The sequence below is a fragment of the Muntiacus reevesi genome, chromosome 21 (genome assembly GCF_963930625.1).
Source record: "Muntiacus reevesi chromosome 21, mMunRee1.1, whole genome shotgun sequence".
NCBI classification, from domain to species: domain Eukaryota; kingdom Metazoa; phylum Chordata; class Mammalia; order Artiodactyla; family Cervidae; genus Muntiacus; species Muntiacus reevesi.
The window spans coordinates 42,441,396-42,461,679 of NC_089269.1; the positions used below are offsets into that span (position 1 = coordinate 42,441,396).

The 20,284-nt window shown below is 42.7% G+C and overlaps 1 protein-coding gene across 6 annotated transcripts in view; it reads right to left on the reverse strand.

Moving 5' to 3' along the window:
* Positions 1 to 321: 321 nt before the first annotated feature.
* APP (amyloid beta precursor protein) overlaps positions 322 to 20,284 on the reverse strand; it is a 285,965-nt gene continuing 266,002 nt past the window's right edge. For all 6 annotated transcript variants that reach the window (XM_065913687.1, XM_065913685.1, XM_065913682.1 and 3 more), the window contains 3 exons: positions 15,148 to 15,248; positions 11,818 to 11,964; positions 322 to 1,551 (listed from right to left, as the gene is read on the reverse strand). In XM_065913687.1, the coding sequence (XP_065769759.1) occupies positions 1,450 to 1,551; positions 11,818 to 11,964; positions 15,148 to 15,248 (350 nt within the window). In that variant the 3' untranslated portion in view covers positions 322 to 1,449. The remainder of the gene's footprint in view (positions 1,552 to 11,817; positions 11,965 to 15,147; positions 15,249 to 20,284) is intronic.

The window sequence follows — 20,284 nt, forward strand, 5'->3', positions numbered from 1 at the left end:
CTGATCCCCACATTTCTGTTTATAAGCCACCCAGTAGCTTATAATATGTTATTATAGTAGCATGAATGGACTAAGACAGGGACAAACTTGAGGACCAAGATATGGCAGCCAAGTAGTTTGGACCAAGTGAAGACTGGGTTGGGTCTACGAAGTATTTTACTAAAACTAGGAGATGCCTGTTGGCCCTAGCTTCCAGCTTGGGCTTACTGTTAAGACACAATAGGTGTGGATACCCTGCATCAGAAAGCTCTCATCAGTCTTCCGATGACTCAGGATCAGAGGGTGGTTACCATGGAATCATTCACAACAGCACAATGCCGCTCCTCCAATAATGTATTTATTTACATGAAAAGACCATTTTATACAAATTGAAGACAAATCTTGAAGCGTTTGTCCAGGCTTGCCTTCCCCATTCCCTGATTTTGTCCCTTCCACTCTCCTCTTTTTTTGGTATCATAAATAAAGGGTTTTAGACTGGGTGAGAGAACCTAAATCTACCTCCTGTTTCCCCATCCAAAGTTACTTTGAATATCTAATGTCCATAACCATCCTTCAAAGAAAACTCTTGCCCAGAATCATTTTATTTAATTTATTTATGTAATACAGTGTAGAAAGCTATCATGGTCATAAGCAATGATCCTGTACAATCATCCTGCAGAAAAGTTTTTTGGGAGAATTCTTGGTAATTTGAGACCAGCAGAGCGCTCCTACCCCCACCCTCCCCAACCCGTAAAAGTGCTTACAATGAACAGGGATTCTTTTCTTTATCAAAGATCTGAAGATACATGGACGAAGAAAGTCTCAGTTCTCAATGCCTAATGTGTGCACATAAAACAGGCACGGAGAAATAAACGTCTATCCTCGTAATTCCTACATCACACATAGAGCAGAAGCAGCAATCTGTACAGTAAAACGCAATTGTGGGAAAAAAAAACATCCTCTAACTCATTTGGATTACATAAAAACGTTGAACTTTAAAATGCATAGTGATCAGGAAAAGAATACTTAGGCAAGAGAAGCAGCTAAACTCCCACGTTCACAGAAAGCATTCCCCCATCGATTCTTAAAGCATATTTCAAAGTAGGATTTAGTTGGGTCACAAACCACAAGGATAATATACAACTGGCTAAGGGGCTACGTGATAAATAATCAGGAGAGAATCTATTCATGCACTAGTTGGATACAGCTAAATTCTTTACAGTACACAAAACCCATTAATAATGTAGTGTCGAGACCGAAATGTGAAGAGAGAGAATACATTACTGATTTGTATATTAATTCAAGTTCAGGCATCTACGTGTGTTACAGCACAGCTGTCGAAAGGCGATAATGAGTAAATAATAAAACAGAAGGGCTTGCTTTTTTTCCGCCTTATTCTCTAAATGAACACCGATGGGTAGTGAAGCAATGGTTTTGCTGTCCGATTTCAGAGGCTGCTGCGGCGGTGGTCTAGTTCTGCATCTGCTCAAAGAACTTGTAAGTTGGGTTTTCGTAGCCGTTCTGCTGCATCTTAGAGAGGTGGCGCTCCTCTGGGGTCACAGCGGCGTCAACCTGCAGAGCAAGAACCAGGACAAATGAGCTTTTTTAAAAAAACAAAACAAAAAGCAATCGTTTAAGAGCGCACACAGAGAAGCCGGAGAAAGATAAGGTGCACTGTACTCTTTTTTTTTTTTTAAGCCAAGATTGCAGAACACTCACAAATTGTCCTTCCTTTTCCACTTTGACATAGAAGAGGAGGTTTTCCTTGGAGCTCAAAAATTAAAGACTCCACCTGCGACACGGGAGACCCGGGTCTATCCTCCAGTCGGGAAGATCCTCTGGAGGAGGGCATGGCAACCCACTCCAGTATTCTTGCCTGGAGAATCCCAGGGACACAGGATGAGATGGTTGGATGGCATCACTGACTCAACGGACATGAGTCTGAGCAAACTCTGGGAGATAGTGAGGGACTGGGAAGCCTGGCGCGGTGCGGTCCATGGGGTCGCAGAGTCGGACACCACTGAGCGACTCCGCAGCAACGCCCGAGCCCACCAGTTACGCAGATACTCCATCTGCCCACCAGGTGGCGCTCGCAACCTTGACCGGCTGGCTGGCCTTACGCAGTGCTCATTGGTTGCTGGATACATTTAAGGCAATAAATATTATTCTCCTCCCCTGTTGGCTTGAAAAAGGACAAAAGGCTTCCATGAAAGACTGTTTTACTTGAGAGTGTGGTGTCAAGGTAGAAAAAAAAAAAATTCGAGTATTCGAGAGAGTAAATCTCTCGATTTACTAAGCAGAATGGGTGAGACTCAAAATCTGAACTGCTGAGTATCTCTGCACCCTTATTTTAGTTTGTCCCCGTTTTTTATCAAATTTAATACTTTAAAGAAAGGCTCTTTTAATTAAAATAATGATATAGATGAATCAAAAAATATTAAAAGATGAAGAAAGAACATACTGCTCCAGATTATTATTTTTAACTAAGATTCTAAAAGCATGTCTGGCTGAAGATTTAAACAGATGCCCTCTGCTGATACGGTGGGTCCTCTGAGTTGTAAACCTGGGTTTGTCCTCCCAGGGTCTATGTCAGGGCCAGGTCCGCTTTACTCTCTGCAGGCTGAGCCAGATGTATGTTTGGGGCGGGGGAAGGTGTTCAGGTTTCTAGCATATCTGCTGTACCTCAAACAGGACACAGAAGAGAGGAAGTACTTATCTCTTTGCTCAATACATGAAAACTTAGACTGTGTTATTACTGTTTTAAAACAAAAATAACTTTTCCCTCAGATACTGCACCAGGCAAGAAGTCAGCTGCCTGTTGACCACAAGCATGGAGACCTTAAATTAGCTGGAACCAGAGGACTGGTGACCTTGATTCTCCAAATACCACCTGGCTACCTCACCACCGCCCAGCAGAAGGATGTCCACAAGCTGATCAGGCATCCTATGACCTTCTCACTCACTGTGTCTTTAAAAACCCTTCCCTGAAAGCCACTTGGGAGGTCAGGTCTTCTGAGAATTAGCTGCCCATACCACTTGAGTGGCTCAGACAGTAAAGTGTCTGCCTGCAACGCAGAAGACCCAGGTTCGTTCCCTGGGACGGGAAGATCCCCTGGAGAAGGACATGGCAACCCACTCAAGTATTCTTGCCTGGAAAATCCTACGGACGGAGGAGCCTGGTGGGCTACAGTCCATGGGGTCGCAGAGTCGGACACAACTGAGCAACTTCACTTCACACTCACCACTTGCAACAACCTGTCCTCTGTCTATGAGTTCAGTTTTTTTTTTTTTTTTTAAAAGATTTCACATATAAGTGAAGAATCACAGTATTTTTCTTTTACTCTGTCTGGCTTATTTAGCTTAGCATAATACCCTCAAGGCTCATTGTGTTGTCACAAATGGCAGAATTTCCTTCCTTTTAATGGTTAAATAATATTCCATCACATGTGTATCACATTTTCTTTATCCATTCACCCATTAATTGGCACTTAGTTTGTTTCCATGCCTTGGCTATTGTAAATAATGCTGTTCTGAACATGGGAGTGCAGTGTGGTTTCTAGATAGTGATTTCATTTCCTTTGGGTACATACTCAGCAGTGGAGTTGCTGGGTGTGTGACAGTTCCGTGTTTAGTTTATTGAGGAACCTCCATACTGTTTCCACAGGGATTGCACACTCTTTTGGTCTACATTATTCATTAGCTGGTGGGGTCTAGTCATGGTATATCAATCATCATCCATCCCTCGACATGATGTCCCAGCACTCACAGACCTGCTCTCTGGTGTTTTTCCTTATTGGGTTCAGGGGGAAAAACATGGTGACTACAGTTAATAATACTGTATTTGAAAGTTGTTTAAAAGAACAGATCTTCAAAGTTTTCATAACAAGAAAAAATTTGTAATTATGTGAAATGTAAGCTGTTCACTAAACTCCAGTATTCTTGCCTGGAGAATTCCATGGACTGAGAGGACTGTGGCAGGCTTACAGTTCATGGGATTGCAAAGAGATGAACATGACTGAGCGACTTTCACTTTCAAACTTATTTTGGTAATCACCTCACAATATGTACATATCTCAAACCATCATGTTGCAAACTTAAAACTAATACAATGTTACATATCAATATATCTCAACAAAACTGTAATAAGCTTGTTTTCCCAAGGTTACTTTATGACTCCACCTCATGGGCCAATTGATGCATTTATTTCAGTCTGGGTGAGAGTTAGAATGACTGCCTTGGCTAATCTCAACGCAGCTGGAACAGACATAAAATTCCACCGGGAGGACACCATGCCAACGGATGCTCCACATTGCTGTCCCTGGGAGAATAATCAGAGATGTTTCCCCAGCCCTTGCTCTTCCTTTAATCTGCTGTTTTCAACAAATGAGGTCACCGGGCTTTAATTGGCAATTGTGTCATTAACCAGGACCTTGTAAGTTACAATGCCGTCATTAAAGATCAGCAGCAGTAACGAGAGATTCCCCTCACTCTCCGAATCTGCTTGGTGGGAAATAGCCTGTCTGCAGTCCTGTGCCATTAGAATTTGAGCATCTTTCTGCTCTGTGCCACCTCTTAAGCGAGATTTCAAACAATGTGGAGATTAAAAAGCATCTTGCCGTGGAGATCAGGCACTGATACGTGTCTGAGTGCAGAAGAAAACATAACGCTGCTTGACTATTGGAGTATTAAACTTGTACTAATACAAGTTTACCTGGACCTACGTCAAGCCTCACACTGGCTGCATTCATCAGGGGAAGCTGCTGCCGCTGCTAAGTCGCTTCAGTCATATCCGACTCTGTGTGACCCCGTAGACGGCAGTCCTGGGATTCTCCAGGCAAGAACACTGGAGTGTTGCCATTTCCTTCTCCAATGCATGAAAGTGAAAAGTGAAAGTGAAGTCACTTCAGTCGTGTCCAACTCTTAGCGACCCCACAGACTGCAGCCGACCAGGCTCCTCCGTCCATGGGATTTTCCAGGCAAGAATACTGGAGTGGGGTGCCATTGCCTTCTCCGCATCAGGGCAGGGGAACAATTAAATACCTGATCTCCTCTTCGAAGGCCAAAGTCAAACTCTTATTTAAGAGAGCACGACCAGAAACGTGAGGCTCAGAGGATGGTGTGTGGGTCAAGCAGCTAACTTTCCTGTCTTTTCCTGGCCTCTTTTCTACTTGCTAATCCTCATGACCCTCCGCTGCTGGGCCAAAGGTAGTCAAAACTTTGGTTTTTCCAGTAGTCATGTATCAATGTGAGAGTTGGACTATAAAGAAAGCTGAGTGCCGAAGAATTGATGCTTTTGAACTGTGGTGTTGGAGAGCCTTGGAGTGCAAGAAGATCCAACCAGTCCATCCTAAAGGAAATCAGTACTGAATATTCATTGGAAGGACTGATGCTGAAGCTGAAACTCCGAAACTTTGGCCACATGATGCAAAGAACTGACTCTTTTGAAAAGATGCTGATGCTGGGAAAAATTGAAGGCAGGAGAAGAGGACAGAGGATGAGATGGTTGGATGACATCACCTACCAACTCAAGAGGAATCACCACTCAAACCAACGAGTTTGAGTCCACTCCGGGAGTTGGTGATGGACAGGGAAGCCTGGCATGCTGCAGTGCATGGGGTCACAAAGAGTCAGACATGACTGAGCGACTGAACTGAACTGAACTGAATGCTCATGACCCTCTGCCGCTGAGAGGGTGGCTCATGTTTCCTCAGGCCTGCAGTGGGGAGGCTTGCCCCCCAGGTCTCACGAGGGCTTGGAGCCACAGGAGAAGGGATTACCTTTACAACGTGGCACGCACGGAGTGTGGATGGCATCTTTTTATCCCCAGCTCCTCGAAAGCTAAAGGTGGAATGCTGAGTGCTCTGGTCCACGGATAAACCCACCACTGAAGGAAGTCGGGGGGAGCTTCCTCCGTTGCCGGGCTCAGTCAGCTGTCACTCACGGCTCAGCCATCGCCCTGCTGCGGGCCACCCCCACGAGAGGCCAGCCCACCATGACCCTGGGTGCACGGGGCCTCAACATCGTATCACTTCCCTTCAAGTAGAGCTGGGGGAAGACAGAGCCAGTGGTGCTTATTCTGGAAGGAGTTAGAGAACAGTGGAGCAGGGGACTGAATGCTCCCTCCCGCCTCTTTCCAGGCAGGAACCAGGCGTCACTGGCTTGAGATGCAAACCCACTGCACAGGACCTCCGAGACCCCTTCTCTGGACTTTCTGGGAGCAACGACTGATCTGGAGTCTTCATCTTCTTCAAAGACCCTGGGACACTCTCCACGCTGCACCCCAGCTTGGCTTCCATGGGCCACTGCAACTGACCCTTTTTTCCCTCCTAGTAACGTTGCATTGTTGGTTTTCTACTGTGTAAATGTTCATTTTCATGTACACTGTAGACAGCTGAGCCCAAAGAGCTCAATCCATCTGGTCCTAACACCAGAACTTTTGACTACTGTTTGGCTAATGCCCTCTTCCTACCCCTCTCTCCCTGAACTCGACTCTTTTGAGGCCACTTATTCCTTCACTATATGCAGAGGAATTTACAGCTCAACCATTAGACTGTAGACATAAAATCTATTTGGATTCCTCCTTAATTTCTAGACTCCCCTTGTTGCCATCTTGGCTCTTAGGTAGGTGCTTTAAGCTCGGAGGAGGGCCAGTGAGCATCCTATTTTAATTTTATTAGGTAGGGTAACCAGCAGGATGTGTGTTGATGGATGACCCTTTATGCATGGCACTGAGTTGGGCCCAACAAGAGAATCTCAGCTTCTAAAGATGTGCCATTTCAGGTCATCTAGGTGGACAAAGCCTTCCCAGGTGGCTCAAGTGGTAAAGAATCTACCTGCCACTGCAGGAGTTGTAGGTTCGATCCCTGGGTCGGGAGGATGCCTTGGAGAAGGACATGGCAACCCATTCCAGGATTCTTTACTTGGGAAATCCCATGGATGGAGGAGCTTGGGGGACTACAGTCCAAGGGGTTGTAAAGAGTCAGATACCACTAAGCAAGCTTGCGCCACAGGTGGACAAAGAGTGGAGGATAAGACAAACTAAACACGTAAAACAAACAACGGGAGAGTATAAGAAAACCAGGAACCTGGGAAGGAAAGTACACTTAGAACAGCAATGAAGTTTTCAAGTTAATCATTTATCGCTTTTAAGTAACCTTGCTATGTTGCTTTTCTACTGTATATGTGTTCATTTTCATAATTACATTTCCTTACTTTTCTAAGTAGCTCAGTTAAATTTATTGCCTACATCAAGGAATTTTCAGGCACAGCCGGAACTCCCCTGCTCTGCTGATACTTTCCTTTGACCTTCTAGTTTCTACTCCTGTTCCTGCTTCCAATCTGCAGATTTTGACTCTACCTTCGGTTTTTCTTTCTTTCTTTAATATTTATTTGGCTTCCCTGGTCTGAGTTGCAGCATGCGGGATCTAGTTCCCTGCCTAGGGACTGAACCGGGCCCCCTGCATTGGGAGTGCGGCATCTCAGCCACTGGACCACCAGACAAGTCCCATCCCTTCACTTTTTCTTCCTGTTGCTTCCCATTTAGCCTTTCCAAACTGCCAGACTGCTCTACATCCCTGCTGTCAGTAGTTGCTAGATGCCTCCACTAAAACTTGACTTTCTGCCTTGAAGAAAGGACCCATGGCGACATATTTTTATAATGTCACCAATCTGATAGCACTCTCCTTCAAAAGAGTCATACGCCGTATCTCCATAAAAAGCTAAATAAGGAACCCTCTTACTCAGATCCTTCATGAGATGACTGTGGGCAGGGGAGAGGAGACCTCTGGTGTTCCAGTTATCAGATGTGCGAAAGAAAATATTTAAAATTCTTTAATCAAGAGGCTTTATGCCATGTCTTTCCTATTAAAGGTGAAGTCTCTGTCCAGAAGGTGTAGTGGAGAGAGCTCCAAGTTATATTTTAAAATGTTCAGTGTCAACTGACATGAGTGTAGAAAAGGCCCGTCTGCTCCTAACAGAACTTGGGGTCAGTGGGATTTGCAGAAGCTCACTGGCAGGACAAAGGTGGGCAATTCAGTGGGTGCTGGGCTCGTCAGCCACCAGAGATGGTGTGTGCAATCTGCGAAACAGTAACAAAGGGCTGTCTTGTCACTCCTGGAGGTACCAGCGAAGCATGGTCATCTCCGTGAGAAACCATGGCTAACGACTTACAGACTGGGTTTCTGGCTTCATGATGAAGCAAGTCATTAAATCAGTATTTACTGCTTAGTTGTGCAAAACAAAAACTAGCGACTGCTCACCTCCAACTGGTAACGTTTCTATGAATAAAAGCACTAGGCCTGCTTCACTTGCTCATCTCTGTGATCTCCTGCAGCAATCCTTCCCTCTAAGAAGGAGCGAATCCCTGGCGACTAAAGCTTTTGTTGGGGTCTCTCCTTCATGGCTGAATTCTGTCCTGACAGACATAGGCCCATCCATCTGGGGATACCCATTTACTCATTTTTGTTCTTAGTGAAATAAGGTTACTCATTAATGAAACAGGTTAACCAGCCATCTAGTCAAGGCTATGGCTTTTCCAGTGGTCATGTATGGATGTGAGAGTTGGACTATAAAGAAAGCTGAGTGCAGAAGAATTGATGTTTTTGAACTGTGGTGTTGGAGAAGACTCTTGAGAGTCCCTTGGACTGCAAGGAGATCCAACCAGTCCATCCTGAAGGAGATCAGTCCTGGGTGTTCATTGGAAGGACTGATGCTGAAGCTGAAACTCCAATACCTTGGTCACCTGATGTGAAGGGCTGACTCATTTGAAAAGACCCTGATGCTGGGAAAGGTTGAGGGCAGGAGGAGAGAGGATGACAGAGGATGAGATGGTTGGGTGGCATCACTGACTCAATGGACATGAGTTTGAATAAGCTCCAGGAGTTGGTGATGGACAGGGAGGCCTGGCGTGCTGCAGTCCGTGGGGTCGCAAAGAATTGGACACGACTGAGCGACTGAACCGAACTGAACCAGCTACCAATAAACTTATTTCCTTGTCCCTAAGGGGGAGAAGCCCATCAGACAGGCAGAGAAATGTGGGTGGGGGGAATCACTTGATTCGGCACATACTCTGAGAGCAATGGTGTTGAAACCCTCTTTCATGCTGCGTCACCCTGGCCAGGTGAGGCAGCCCAGGTGCTCAGGCGGGGTTGCAGTTCTGTGTGTCTGAATTCAGCTGGACTATCACCTTCCTGAGGGCTGGGATGGTATCCAGCGCCTTAGATGAACATCTCTTCCAACTCTCAACACAGAACTTGACGAAGGCTTGGTTTACCTACAGACTGGAGAGAAAGGAAGACCTCTCCAGGGAGAAAGAGATGGTTTCTGGGCTCTTCACAACATCCTTCCTTTAAAAAAGAAGGAGGTGGGCAGAAATAAGGAAGAAAAACACCAAAAGAGGTGGGGCGGTCAGTCTAGCAGTTCCCAGTTGCTCTTAAGCTAACAAAATGAACAATGAGAGAAGGGCTGAAGGACTTCTCTTCCCACAGGGATGCTTTCTGGCTTAAAAATTAATTCACTTTTTTCAGAACTCGTGTTAAAGCGTCAACTGCTCTAACAGTCCAAAACCGAGGTGACCTCTTTTTGCTAAGTAATCAAAAAAAATTTTTTTTATCCCAGGAAGCTGTGTGTGTGCATGCTAAGTTGCATTTGGCTCTTTCTGACTCCATGCACTGTAGCCTACCAGGCTCCTCTGTTCACGGGATTCTTCAGGCAAGAATACTGGAGTGAGTTGCCATGCCCTTCTCCAGGGGATCTTTCCCACCCAGGGATTGAACCCGCATCTCTTATGTCTTCTGCATTGGCAGGCAGGCTCTTTACTACTAGTGCCACCTGGGAAGCCCAAGGTTTGCTTAGATAACTATATAAAAGGCTTCCCTGGTGGCTCAGATGGTAAAGAATGGTGCAATTTGGGAGACTTGGGTTCGATCGCTGGGCCAGGAAGATCCCCTGAAGGAGGGCATGGCAACCCACTCCAGTATTCTTGCCTGGAGAATTCCATGGACAGAGGAGCCTGGCGGGCTGCCCATGGGGTGGCAAAGAGCCAGACACGACTGAGCAAGTAACACTTTCACTTTTCATATAAAAGGCTGGAGCGCTAACATAAACATACATCAGTGATTCTCAAAACTGACTGCGTGTTTGATTCAGCTGCAAAAATCTTCTACACTGAGATTTCTAGCCTCCTATTCGGAAATTCTGTTTTCCAAGGTCTGGGGTGGGATATGGGGAATGTGTCCTTGGAAATCGGTACCCTGTGAGTAAGTCTCAGCGCGATCATGGCAGTCAGCTCCGAGACGCCTTGTTTCACTGCCCAGCATCGCGGGGCTCTGATACAGACTGTATCGCCCCCAGAGTCCCATGCTAAAGTCCTAATTCCCAGTACTTCATACACAATACCCATATGTTTGTTATGCAGTTGCTAAGTCGTGTCTGACTCTTCGCGACGCCATGGACTGGAGCCCACCAGGCTCCTCTGTCCATGGGATTTTCCAGGCACAAATACTGGAGTGAGTTGCCATTTCCTACTCCAGGGGATCTTCCCAAAGACCCAGGGATCGAATTCACATCTCTTGCGTCTCCTGCGTTGGCAGGTGGATGCTTTATCCCTATGCCACCTGGGAAGCCCTCCTCTGACCTTGGCTCTACTGAATTTGACACTGAAAGAACACTGCTTTTGTCTGGGTCTGTTTTCTCATGTATAAAATGAGATCAATTAATTGATCCTTGAGATCTTTTTCAGCTCTAGCAATTCTCAACTTCTCAAGATGTATTAATTCAGTTTCTTTAATAGTTTCCTGAAAACTACATAACCTGTGAGGTTCTCCTCTTCTCAACCTGCATTTTAAATGCATATAAGGAACTTTTTTGTACATTTTATTTTACAGTATTATATGTCATAGGTTTAAGGAGTCATATTTGAATCTTGCAGCTTAATCTTTTGCTGGTGTAACTTACTACCTCTGTGTTGTACATACTCCTATTTCCCACAGGTTGGGCTGTTGGGAGAGTCTCGAGGAAATGGAATTGTCACTTTGTGGGTCTTTTCTCCATCTTCAGGGCCACTGCACTAACACCTTGAAACGAAGACATTTCAGGTGCAAGGGCAGGCTAACAGGTTAACGACCTTGACTAATTTTGTATATGTTGTTCAGCCCTTGGGAACGAAGTGATTTTCTGCGAAACCCTAAAGGTTGGAGACTGTTTACTGAAAATTATTTACTATTACCTGGCTTGAGTTAGAAGACACATGATTAACTTAAAAGTCCAGGAATAAAAACAACAAAAAAAGTCCAGGAATAGGGACATGCCTGGTGGTCTAGTGGTTAAGAATCCACCTTTAGTGCAGGGGACACAGGTTCAGTCCCTAGTCAGGGAACTAAGATCCCACATGCCACAACTAAAGAGCCCATACACTGCAACTGTTGAGCTCGCGGGTGCAACAAAGGCCCCAGCATAGCAAAAAAAAAAAAGAAAAAATTCCAGGAATAAATGTGTCAAAAAAATTTTTTGCAACAAAATGCAGCCTTCCACCTCCTTTTTTATTTGTTAACTTTTTTTTTTTAATGTTTCATGGCAATCACAATATCCTTTAGCCAGGCATTATCCTTAGTATTATTTTGATATTTCAATACAAAATAGGAAGTTGAGATAGCATATATCCCCAATGCCTTGACCACAGTAGTTATAAGTCAGAATGAATAAAAACCAGAAGCAAGAAAATAGTTTCAACTTGAGATTGTTTTTTTCAAAGAAGAGATACTTGGATGACTCTAACACCAAGCAAGAGTTCCTTTATCGTCTTTAACTCCCAGTTGCAGACACGCAGCCAGGTTCACCTACCTCCACCACTCCATGATGGATGGATGTGTACTGTTTCTTCTTCAGCATCACCAAGGTGATGACGATCACTGTTGCTATGACAACACCGCCCACCATGAGTCCAATGATCGCACCTTTGTTGGAACCCACATCTTCTGCAAAGAACACCTTGAAAACAAATCAAGAAAAAGAATTGCAACTATGGGAGATGTATGGATGAGGAATGTGAAAAGTTTCAGTATATCCAGTCTACATTTTATGCCGTAAGTTTGAATTGTTGGTCACTCAAAATATTTGGTTCGCACTTGAAGAAAAGCTGAATAATACTGACTAAAAATGACATCTTCAGTCTATAGAATAATGTAAACGTGCCTTCCCCAGTCCTGGAAGAGCCACTCCTCCCTACCCCTACCCCCCAATATGTCTTTAGGAAGGTAAACAGCAGCCCGCAGGGATCTGAAACCCCCTAACAGGTGGACATTCTGTAAGTGGGGGAGGGCAGCTCTTGGATCTATCAGACACTGGAAAGGCACGGTTCATGATTAGGAAAGGAGGTCAGTATCTTCCCAGTCACAGTAGGTTTAAACTGGGAGACCTGATGCATGACAGCTATGACTTAGGTACTTCTCCAAACCACAGATGCCCTCGTTTTCTTAGAAGGACATTTTCAACACACAGGAACATGCATTCTAAGACAAAGGCATTAAACAGAAGAGAAAAGGCATCTTGTTACCTACTTTAAGCCACAATAATTCAGCAAGACACTAATTAACCTTGAGAAGCATCATATGCTTATAAGGCGCTTATTTCAAAGAGGAGAAGCTGTCGGCACCAAGATAAGAATTTTAATAGCCACACAGTGACACGTGCGTTCTTACTATGATGTCTCTGGCAACCCAATAAAAATGTTTTAGTCTTGATGTTTATTTGAGTTAAACATGAAAAGAATTTAGAGAATACTGTGAAGAAGAAATTTATTCAGTGATAAATTTATTACACTACATTCCTTCATACTGTTTGTAAAAGCAAGTCATTATTTTTCATTTTTACATGAATGGAATTATAAAAGCACACTGCAACTTTTATCATCTTTTATGTAAGGAGATGCCCTTATACCAGATCATCTGGTTTAATTACTATGGAATATATGCCATGTTTGCTATATAAATTAATAAAAATAGCCCCCTAAATAATTCTTTTGATATAATCTCAAGATAGTAAAATGACAGTCAAAACTAGAACATCCCAGAAATGTAAAAAGGCGACATGAAATGCAGCGAATAAAGCAAATTTCGAAAAGTTTTATCCATAGTTTATCTGCAACAAAACTAGAAACTGTTCATAATTATGCCCCTTTCTAAACAAATATGCTCCCTCAACATATCTGTAAAGAACAAATCATTAATCAGCTAATGATACAAGTATGCGGTAATCAGAAATGTGTGTAAGTCTGGACATCTTCCTGTGTCTTTAAGAAAATACTGTAATTCTGTAATATTCATTGTACTAATTATAGTGCATTATCTTATCAACTAGTTCAGTAGAGGGAGCTGATTCTCATAATTGCTGCTGCTGCCATTAGTCACTGTCGCATTACGGGAGTTTGTGTAATTGCGGAGATGGGTTTTCAGGACACAGGCACCAGAAAACGCAGAGCCACACATTAATCTTCAGCTATCTGCCCACCAGCTTCCAACTCTTCAGCAGAATTCCCAGGTTTTTCCCTTTTTTATTAACCTCTTCAGCATCACCCAGATCACAAGTGGCCCCAATTCTGTAACTGACACTGGATTAACCTGCCAAGGAAAACCATGCTTCAAAGAGTCCAGTGTGCTGTTACTGAAAAGATTATGGGAGTTGAAATGCACATGTGAACCGCAAGTCGTTTAGAGTGAAAAGAGGCACACATCATACTTCACAGGTGCTTCTGTCAGAGTTTAACACTTGGATTTATGAATTTTATTCATGAATATTGGAAAGACAGTTTCCTCTTGAGAGGGAAAAAAACTCATACACTTATACACACACAAACAAAAATAAAGTGCCTAAGAGTGTCCTTCTCAAGAATTATTATTGCTTTCAGAATTTTACTACCACCTTTATTCACTACTGAATGTGCAATCAAATTGTTTTCATTATTAGTTTAAGCCACTCACTGGGCTTACTCTTAAGATGGGAGGAACCTTAACATCATGAAGGACTGATTTACCTGAGGCTTTTGGTAAAGGGCTTTCTGTAACTACCTTAAAGGAGATGATGGGTGTTTTTTGATTTACTCCAATTCTAACATTTGAGGGGGGAAAAGGGTGAGTGTATCTGAAAAGGAAGCCACTGTCTTTCCTGCCCAAGTCTTCTGCTGACCAGCACTGCTGGGAACAGCGCTCATCTACCCCTTCCACCCGCCTCCAGAGGTCCCAAACATCCTGCCTTTCAGGAAGAATTTAAAGTGTAGGGAGGGGACTGAAGGATGGGCAAGGGAGAGGCGAAGAAACCCACGGAGAGAGTTCCACATGTGAAATTAAGCAAACGGCCATGAATGCTGTTTTGTGAACCCAAGTAGTATTTGCACCCATTTATTTGTGATTTTGATCCTTCACACACACCTATCATAAACCTACTGTCCTAAAAAACAGAAATGAAGTTGATGAAAATGTCTGCTAGACTAGAAATTGGTTCCATTTTAAGTCCTTTGTGGGCTTAACTGCTTTCTAGACCTATTTCTGCTGCTGTTCAGTCGCTAAGTCGTGTCTGACTCTTTGTGACCCCATGGACTGAAGCACACTCCTCTGTTCTCCACTATCTCCTGGCATTTGTTCAAATTCATGTCCACTGAGATGGTGGTGCTATCTAACCATTTCATACACTAAGAACTACCATCTAAAGAGCCTCTTTATCTTTTCTTCCTGTCTTCATGATCCTATAGGCAAGCATGTTATTTTTGTTTTAATCTTTTCCTTAACTGGAATTCTGACCCAGGAGGAATGTGAATCATTTGGCAAGACAGAGTGGCCAGAAGAGGGAGATTATGTCACCCAGCAATTTTTACTTATTTTATTTTTTTAGCTATTTTTCATTGGGGTGTAGCCGATTAACAATGCTGTGATCGCTTCAGGTAAACAGCGGAGGGACTCAGCCACACACACACGTATCCATTCTTCCCCAAACTCCCCTCCCATCCAGGCTGCCACGTAACATTGAGCAGAGTTCCCTGGGCCCTGCAGTAGGACCTTGTTGGTTAATCCATCTTAAAGATAGCCGTATGCACACGTTCATTCCACAAGTTCGTTCTCTAACTCTCTGAGTCTGCTTCTGCTTTGTAAGCTCATTTGTATCATTTCTTTTTTCACTTACCAATTTTTGATGATGAACTTCATATCCTGAATCGTGTCGGAATTCTGCGTCCATCTTCACTTCAGAGATCTCTTCCGTCTTGATGTTTGTTAATCCTGAACCTGTATGACACCATAAGCATTGTACCATAATCAAAATACACAGGCCAGTCCATTTGTTTTATCTATAAACAATATCATTACAACACAAAGCCTACCAGAAACTTTCTCCTAAGCCTAAAGTTAGACAAAAATAGATTAACGACTTTCTTCAAGAAAAATGACACCTTATATTTAAATCCTTAACCACTACCTTTTTTAAACAAAAAGGAATTAAAGATTAAAGGAATTTGAACTTAAGGTTTCTATTGCCTTTAAGCATATGCTATAATTTTTTTTCTTAATGGGGAAAAACAGAAGTTAAATGCTAGTTGGGAGGCTGGCAACGATTTGTTCCCAGAATACGCTGGCTTGGTTTAGGGGCTTATTGCTTAGCCTATAATGTGTCTCTTTCCTTCATAAAAAGTAATAAAAGGCTTTAAAAATGAGCATTAATTACCTGGTGGAACAAAACTGCTACTCTGGGACTTTGTTCCTATTACAAATAAATTATGCTTATGCATCTATGCAGTGAAGCTCTGTAAAAATCATATCATTTATTTAGTTAAGTGATTTAGTTACAGATATTAATGCAAAATGTAACTGGTTCATCTGCTGAATAAAGAACTGCAGTACATATTTTTTGAAAAATGTTTCTGTGGGACTAAGAGAATTTCTAATGTACTAATGCTTCTTTACAAATTACTATATGATCCTTACACTGATTGTTATCATGAATTTAATTTTTCTGGTGGTAATTTGAAGTTTAAAAACAAAACGCAAAGTAACTTTTAAAACCCAAAGTGAAAGAGTGCAATATAAATATGATTTACATGTTGTAGTGTTTAAATATCAAAAGTCTGAATTTTAGGATGAGACTGGCTTCTAAGATCACCTGTTTTCTGCTCTTCACACCCGGGGTAAACTCTCAGCTCTACTTGAAAAGAGAGGAATACATCAGTTTGCCTCCATTTTCAGACAGCTTTGTCTACTAGAATGCTGTTTCTCACACTGAGCCAAAATCAGTTTCCTTGTAACTTCCACTCTTTGTTCAACACAGAATAAGCCTGAACCTCCCTTCTGCACAATAGCCTTGAGCAGATCAGAAACTCAAGAAGAGATGCCACGTTCCTGCTGATTTTTCTCCAACTTGGGCTCCACGTTCCTTCAGCTCCCGTGAGACCTCATTTCTTGCTTTTGGTCTGTCGCTCTTACAATTCTGTCTACACGGTGCTGTGAACCCTGTCACGCACCTTGTTAAAAGTGAAAAGCAACGGCCACAGCGTGTGACAGGCCAGTCTAACAGTACACTATACAAAAGGGAACGGGATAATTTGACAAGATCCAGGGAGCCCATGCTGGTTGTGACATGTCACTGATTCCTTGGCCAATTGCTCAAAGAGCTTCCGCTTAACAACCTATTCGAAAATGGACTCTAGATCAACGTCAATCTCCATCCAGCTGATAGTCTGTGATGCTGTCTTCTGCTCATCAGAAATACGTTTTCTTATTCCTGTCTTCCCAGGTCTTGCTAGCCCACAAAGATCGGTTCTGTGATCTCGCCCTCAAGTTCTCCAAGCCTGTGAGTTCCCTGGGTCCTAGGGACTTACACTTGGGTAGAGAAGTGTGGTAGTTTAAAAATATAGCCACAAATTATAGATGCTCTTGCCATCAAGAGGTGGGACTTAATTCCCTTGTGTGTAGACCTGATATACAGAGACTTGCTTCTAATGAACAGAATGTGGCAAAAGTGGTGTTGGGTGACTTGAGACTGGATTGTAAAGGACAGCTTCCTTTGTAATCTATCTCAGGTCACTCGGTCTGGGGAAAGTCGGCTGCCATGTTGTGAGGGTACTCAAGCAGTCCTATTAAAAAAGATTCACATGGTCTCTCCTGCCAGCTGCCACGTGAGAGAGCCATCATGGAAAAAAACCCGACCAGCCCAGCCAAACCTCAAGCTCTCAGATGCATGGAGCTGTGGCAGATGTCTTGATTGCAACCTCCTGAGACCCCGAGCCTTAAGCATCCAGCTAAGCCATGCCTGAAATCCTTGAAATTCATATAAGAAGCAGAATGTTTATTTTTAAGTTGCTAAGTTATGGGGTTATTTATTATACAGTAATAGCCATCACAAAAGACTGTGCTCAGGTGTGTCTCTTTGCGATATCATGGACTGAGCCTGCCAGGCTCCTCTGTCCATGGGATTTTTTTCAGGCAAGAATACTGGAGTGGGTTGCCATTTCTTCCTCCATGGGAATCTCCTGACCCAGGGATCAAACCCACGTCTCCTGCATTTCCTGTGGGTTCTTTAACCACTGTGCCACTGGGAAGCCCATTACAAAGGACTAGTGCCTTCTTTTCTCATCTTCATCTTTCTAGGGCTTTGATTTCCTTTTAACAAAAGACCATTCTCTTCAATATACACATCAAAGACAGAAGCACCATCAGAGTGGGGCGGTTTCTCCTCTCATCTTTTAACTGGTCTGCTCAGCGCACTGACTGTCCCTGACCCCTAACCCCATTGCAAGAACTGTAAGGCTCCCCATTCTTATTTATGTTCCTGCCTTAAAATGAGCAGCACTTTCTAATAAATTTCATCTTATTCTGACCTTTAGTCTTCCTGAAACAAATTTTTATTGGGCTGTGACATTAATGCTTGTTTATCCCTCATTAGTTGTACATTTTTCTCTTTCTACAAACCCTTTTAAATCTGAGGTCCTTTTAAAACTAAAGTCATTTCTTTATACCTTACCTCTTTCTGTCATCAGGACCTAACAATGAAACAGCTAAAATTATATTTCTGAGATTTTAAGAAAACTCTCTTGAATACTCTTTCCTTCCAGATTTGTGAGACAAAGTAACCACATTATAAAAAGGTAAAGAATGAGCTAGCTTTTCACTCAAAATTTAAAAAACCCACACTCTTCCTGAAAGGATACCAAGAGTACTTTCAATGGTTAAAAATTTTTCAACATCATGCAGTAAGTCAGAACAACAGATTATGGCACAAGAGTTTGCAGGACTTTCAGCAGAAAAAGTTTCATTTTTTTGTACAGCATGTCTAGTTAGTCACTGAAGAGCCTTTCATTATGCAAATCTCATTTAAAGGGGAAAAACTAATCAGCTTTCACTGGGAAATATCGTTGATAATAAAAGCTGAAACTATGTCTAGTGCTATGTGATGATTTAAGAAGATGCAAATAAATCGAGTGGTCCTTTGCTTTCTGGTCTACCCGATGCAATCCCTGAGTCATTCTGATTCTACTCTAAGCCCTGCTGGGACTCTTGTTCTCTAAGTCATGGTGAGTCAGGAATAGCCTGCGGTTCATTTGAAGGACCTTTCTCAAAGGATCTGGTTTTCTTTATTAGGACTGAAGAACAGTGGTTAAATTATAGTGGAAACATACCTCACAGACATTGGGGATTTAATTTCAGACCATCACAATAAAGTAAATATTGCAATAAAGTGAGTCATACGCATTTTTTGGTTTCCCAGTGCATATAAAGGTTATGCTTGCACTGTACTGTAGTCTATTAAAAAAAAACAATGTGTGTACCTTAATTAAAAATACTTTATTGCCAAAAAAAGCTACCCATCATCTCAGCCTTCAGTGAGCTGTAATCTTCTTGCAATAGTAACATCAAAGATGATTATCACAGATCACCATGATATAATGATAATAAAGAAGTTCGGAACAACCAGAGAGTTACCGAAAAGTGACCTAGAGTCACGAACTGAACAAATGCTGCTGGAAAAATGGAGCTTGCTTATCTCAGGGTTGCCACAAACCTTCAGTTTGTAAAAAAATGCAATAACTGTAAAGTGCTATAAAGTGAGGTATGTCTGTATTTGTCTTCTTTATTCTGGTCAAATGGTGTAACTCGTCCTTCAGAGTCTATTTCTCTCAGGAAGTAAGCCTAGGGGAGTAGCTATAAGGTCACTGTTCCCAGAAATCACTACTGATATTATGGTTTCCCTCCACGACACTACATTCTAGAAGTTATTGTGTCCTGGTATTTCAGATAAGAAAGTCAAGGAGAAGAAGCCCTTTTCCTCAGCTGTGATTATACAAAAGCTGTTTCTCTACTTGTTTCCAAGTGACAACAGTGATTGTTCAAAAAACAAAGCCATCAATTGAATGACATGATGGGACAATCTTGGAAGGGTCTTCTAAGTTCAGGAAGAATAGCAACATAATTTGGCACAGCAGATTCAGGCATGTGGTCTCAGAGAGTGTGATGATGAAGAACCAAAACCAACGCTATTCAACAGAAAACGTAGGGGGAAATTGATCCACATGTCCAAGAGACTCATTAGAAGTGCAAAAAATACAGGGCATATGTATATCCTAATACACACGCAGCAAGTAAAGTTATTCAGAGACATACCTTAGTTAGAGTCTGCCTCACTTTCTCTCTGAGAATTCTTTCCCATCTATGGCCCTCTCCCGGGGGAACTCAAGTTTTACAACAGTGGGGAGATTGGCCCCAGTCATTCTCTCATCCATACAGAACTCTTCTCATCTTGGCCAATGGATGTGCTCCAAACCTTTCAAACCCATTCCGAAGTTCATCTCCAGCAATGCACCCCTCGGTTAATGGCCTACCTGCTCACATTCCAAACATCACAGGTGGTTTATACTTTCTGTTGCTTTGAATTTCCCTGTCTTTCTAATTCCATCTCATCTTTCTAAATATGTACAGTGTGACTCTTCTATGTCACTTCAAGCTGCTGAGAGCAAGGACCTTATCACTTCAATTCTTTCAACCCTCCAAGTAGCTGAGGGGTCTTCATAAAATAGCAAAAGGAGCTACTGCCAATGTTACAATGGGGACTTTAGAAAAGGCTTCTTCCCATCTCTATATATCCTCTAACTATTCTCTAGCTCTTCCCTTAAAACAAATTGCTTTTGCTTAAGAATGCATGGAGAATTCTGTTTCATGTTAAAATTTAAAAAAAAAAAAAAAAAAAGACTTCGGTGGTGTTACCTCTTCCTGGGTATTTCAGTAGGAACATAATGGCCCTGTGTGCCCAATACAGCAATTTAATAAGACTGGTT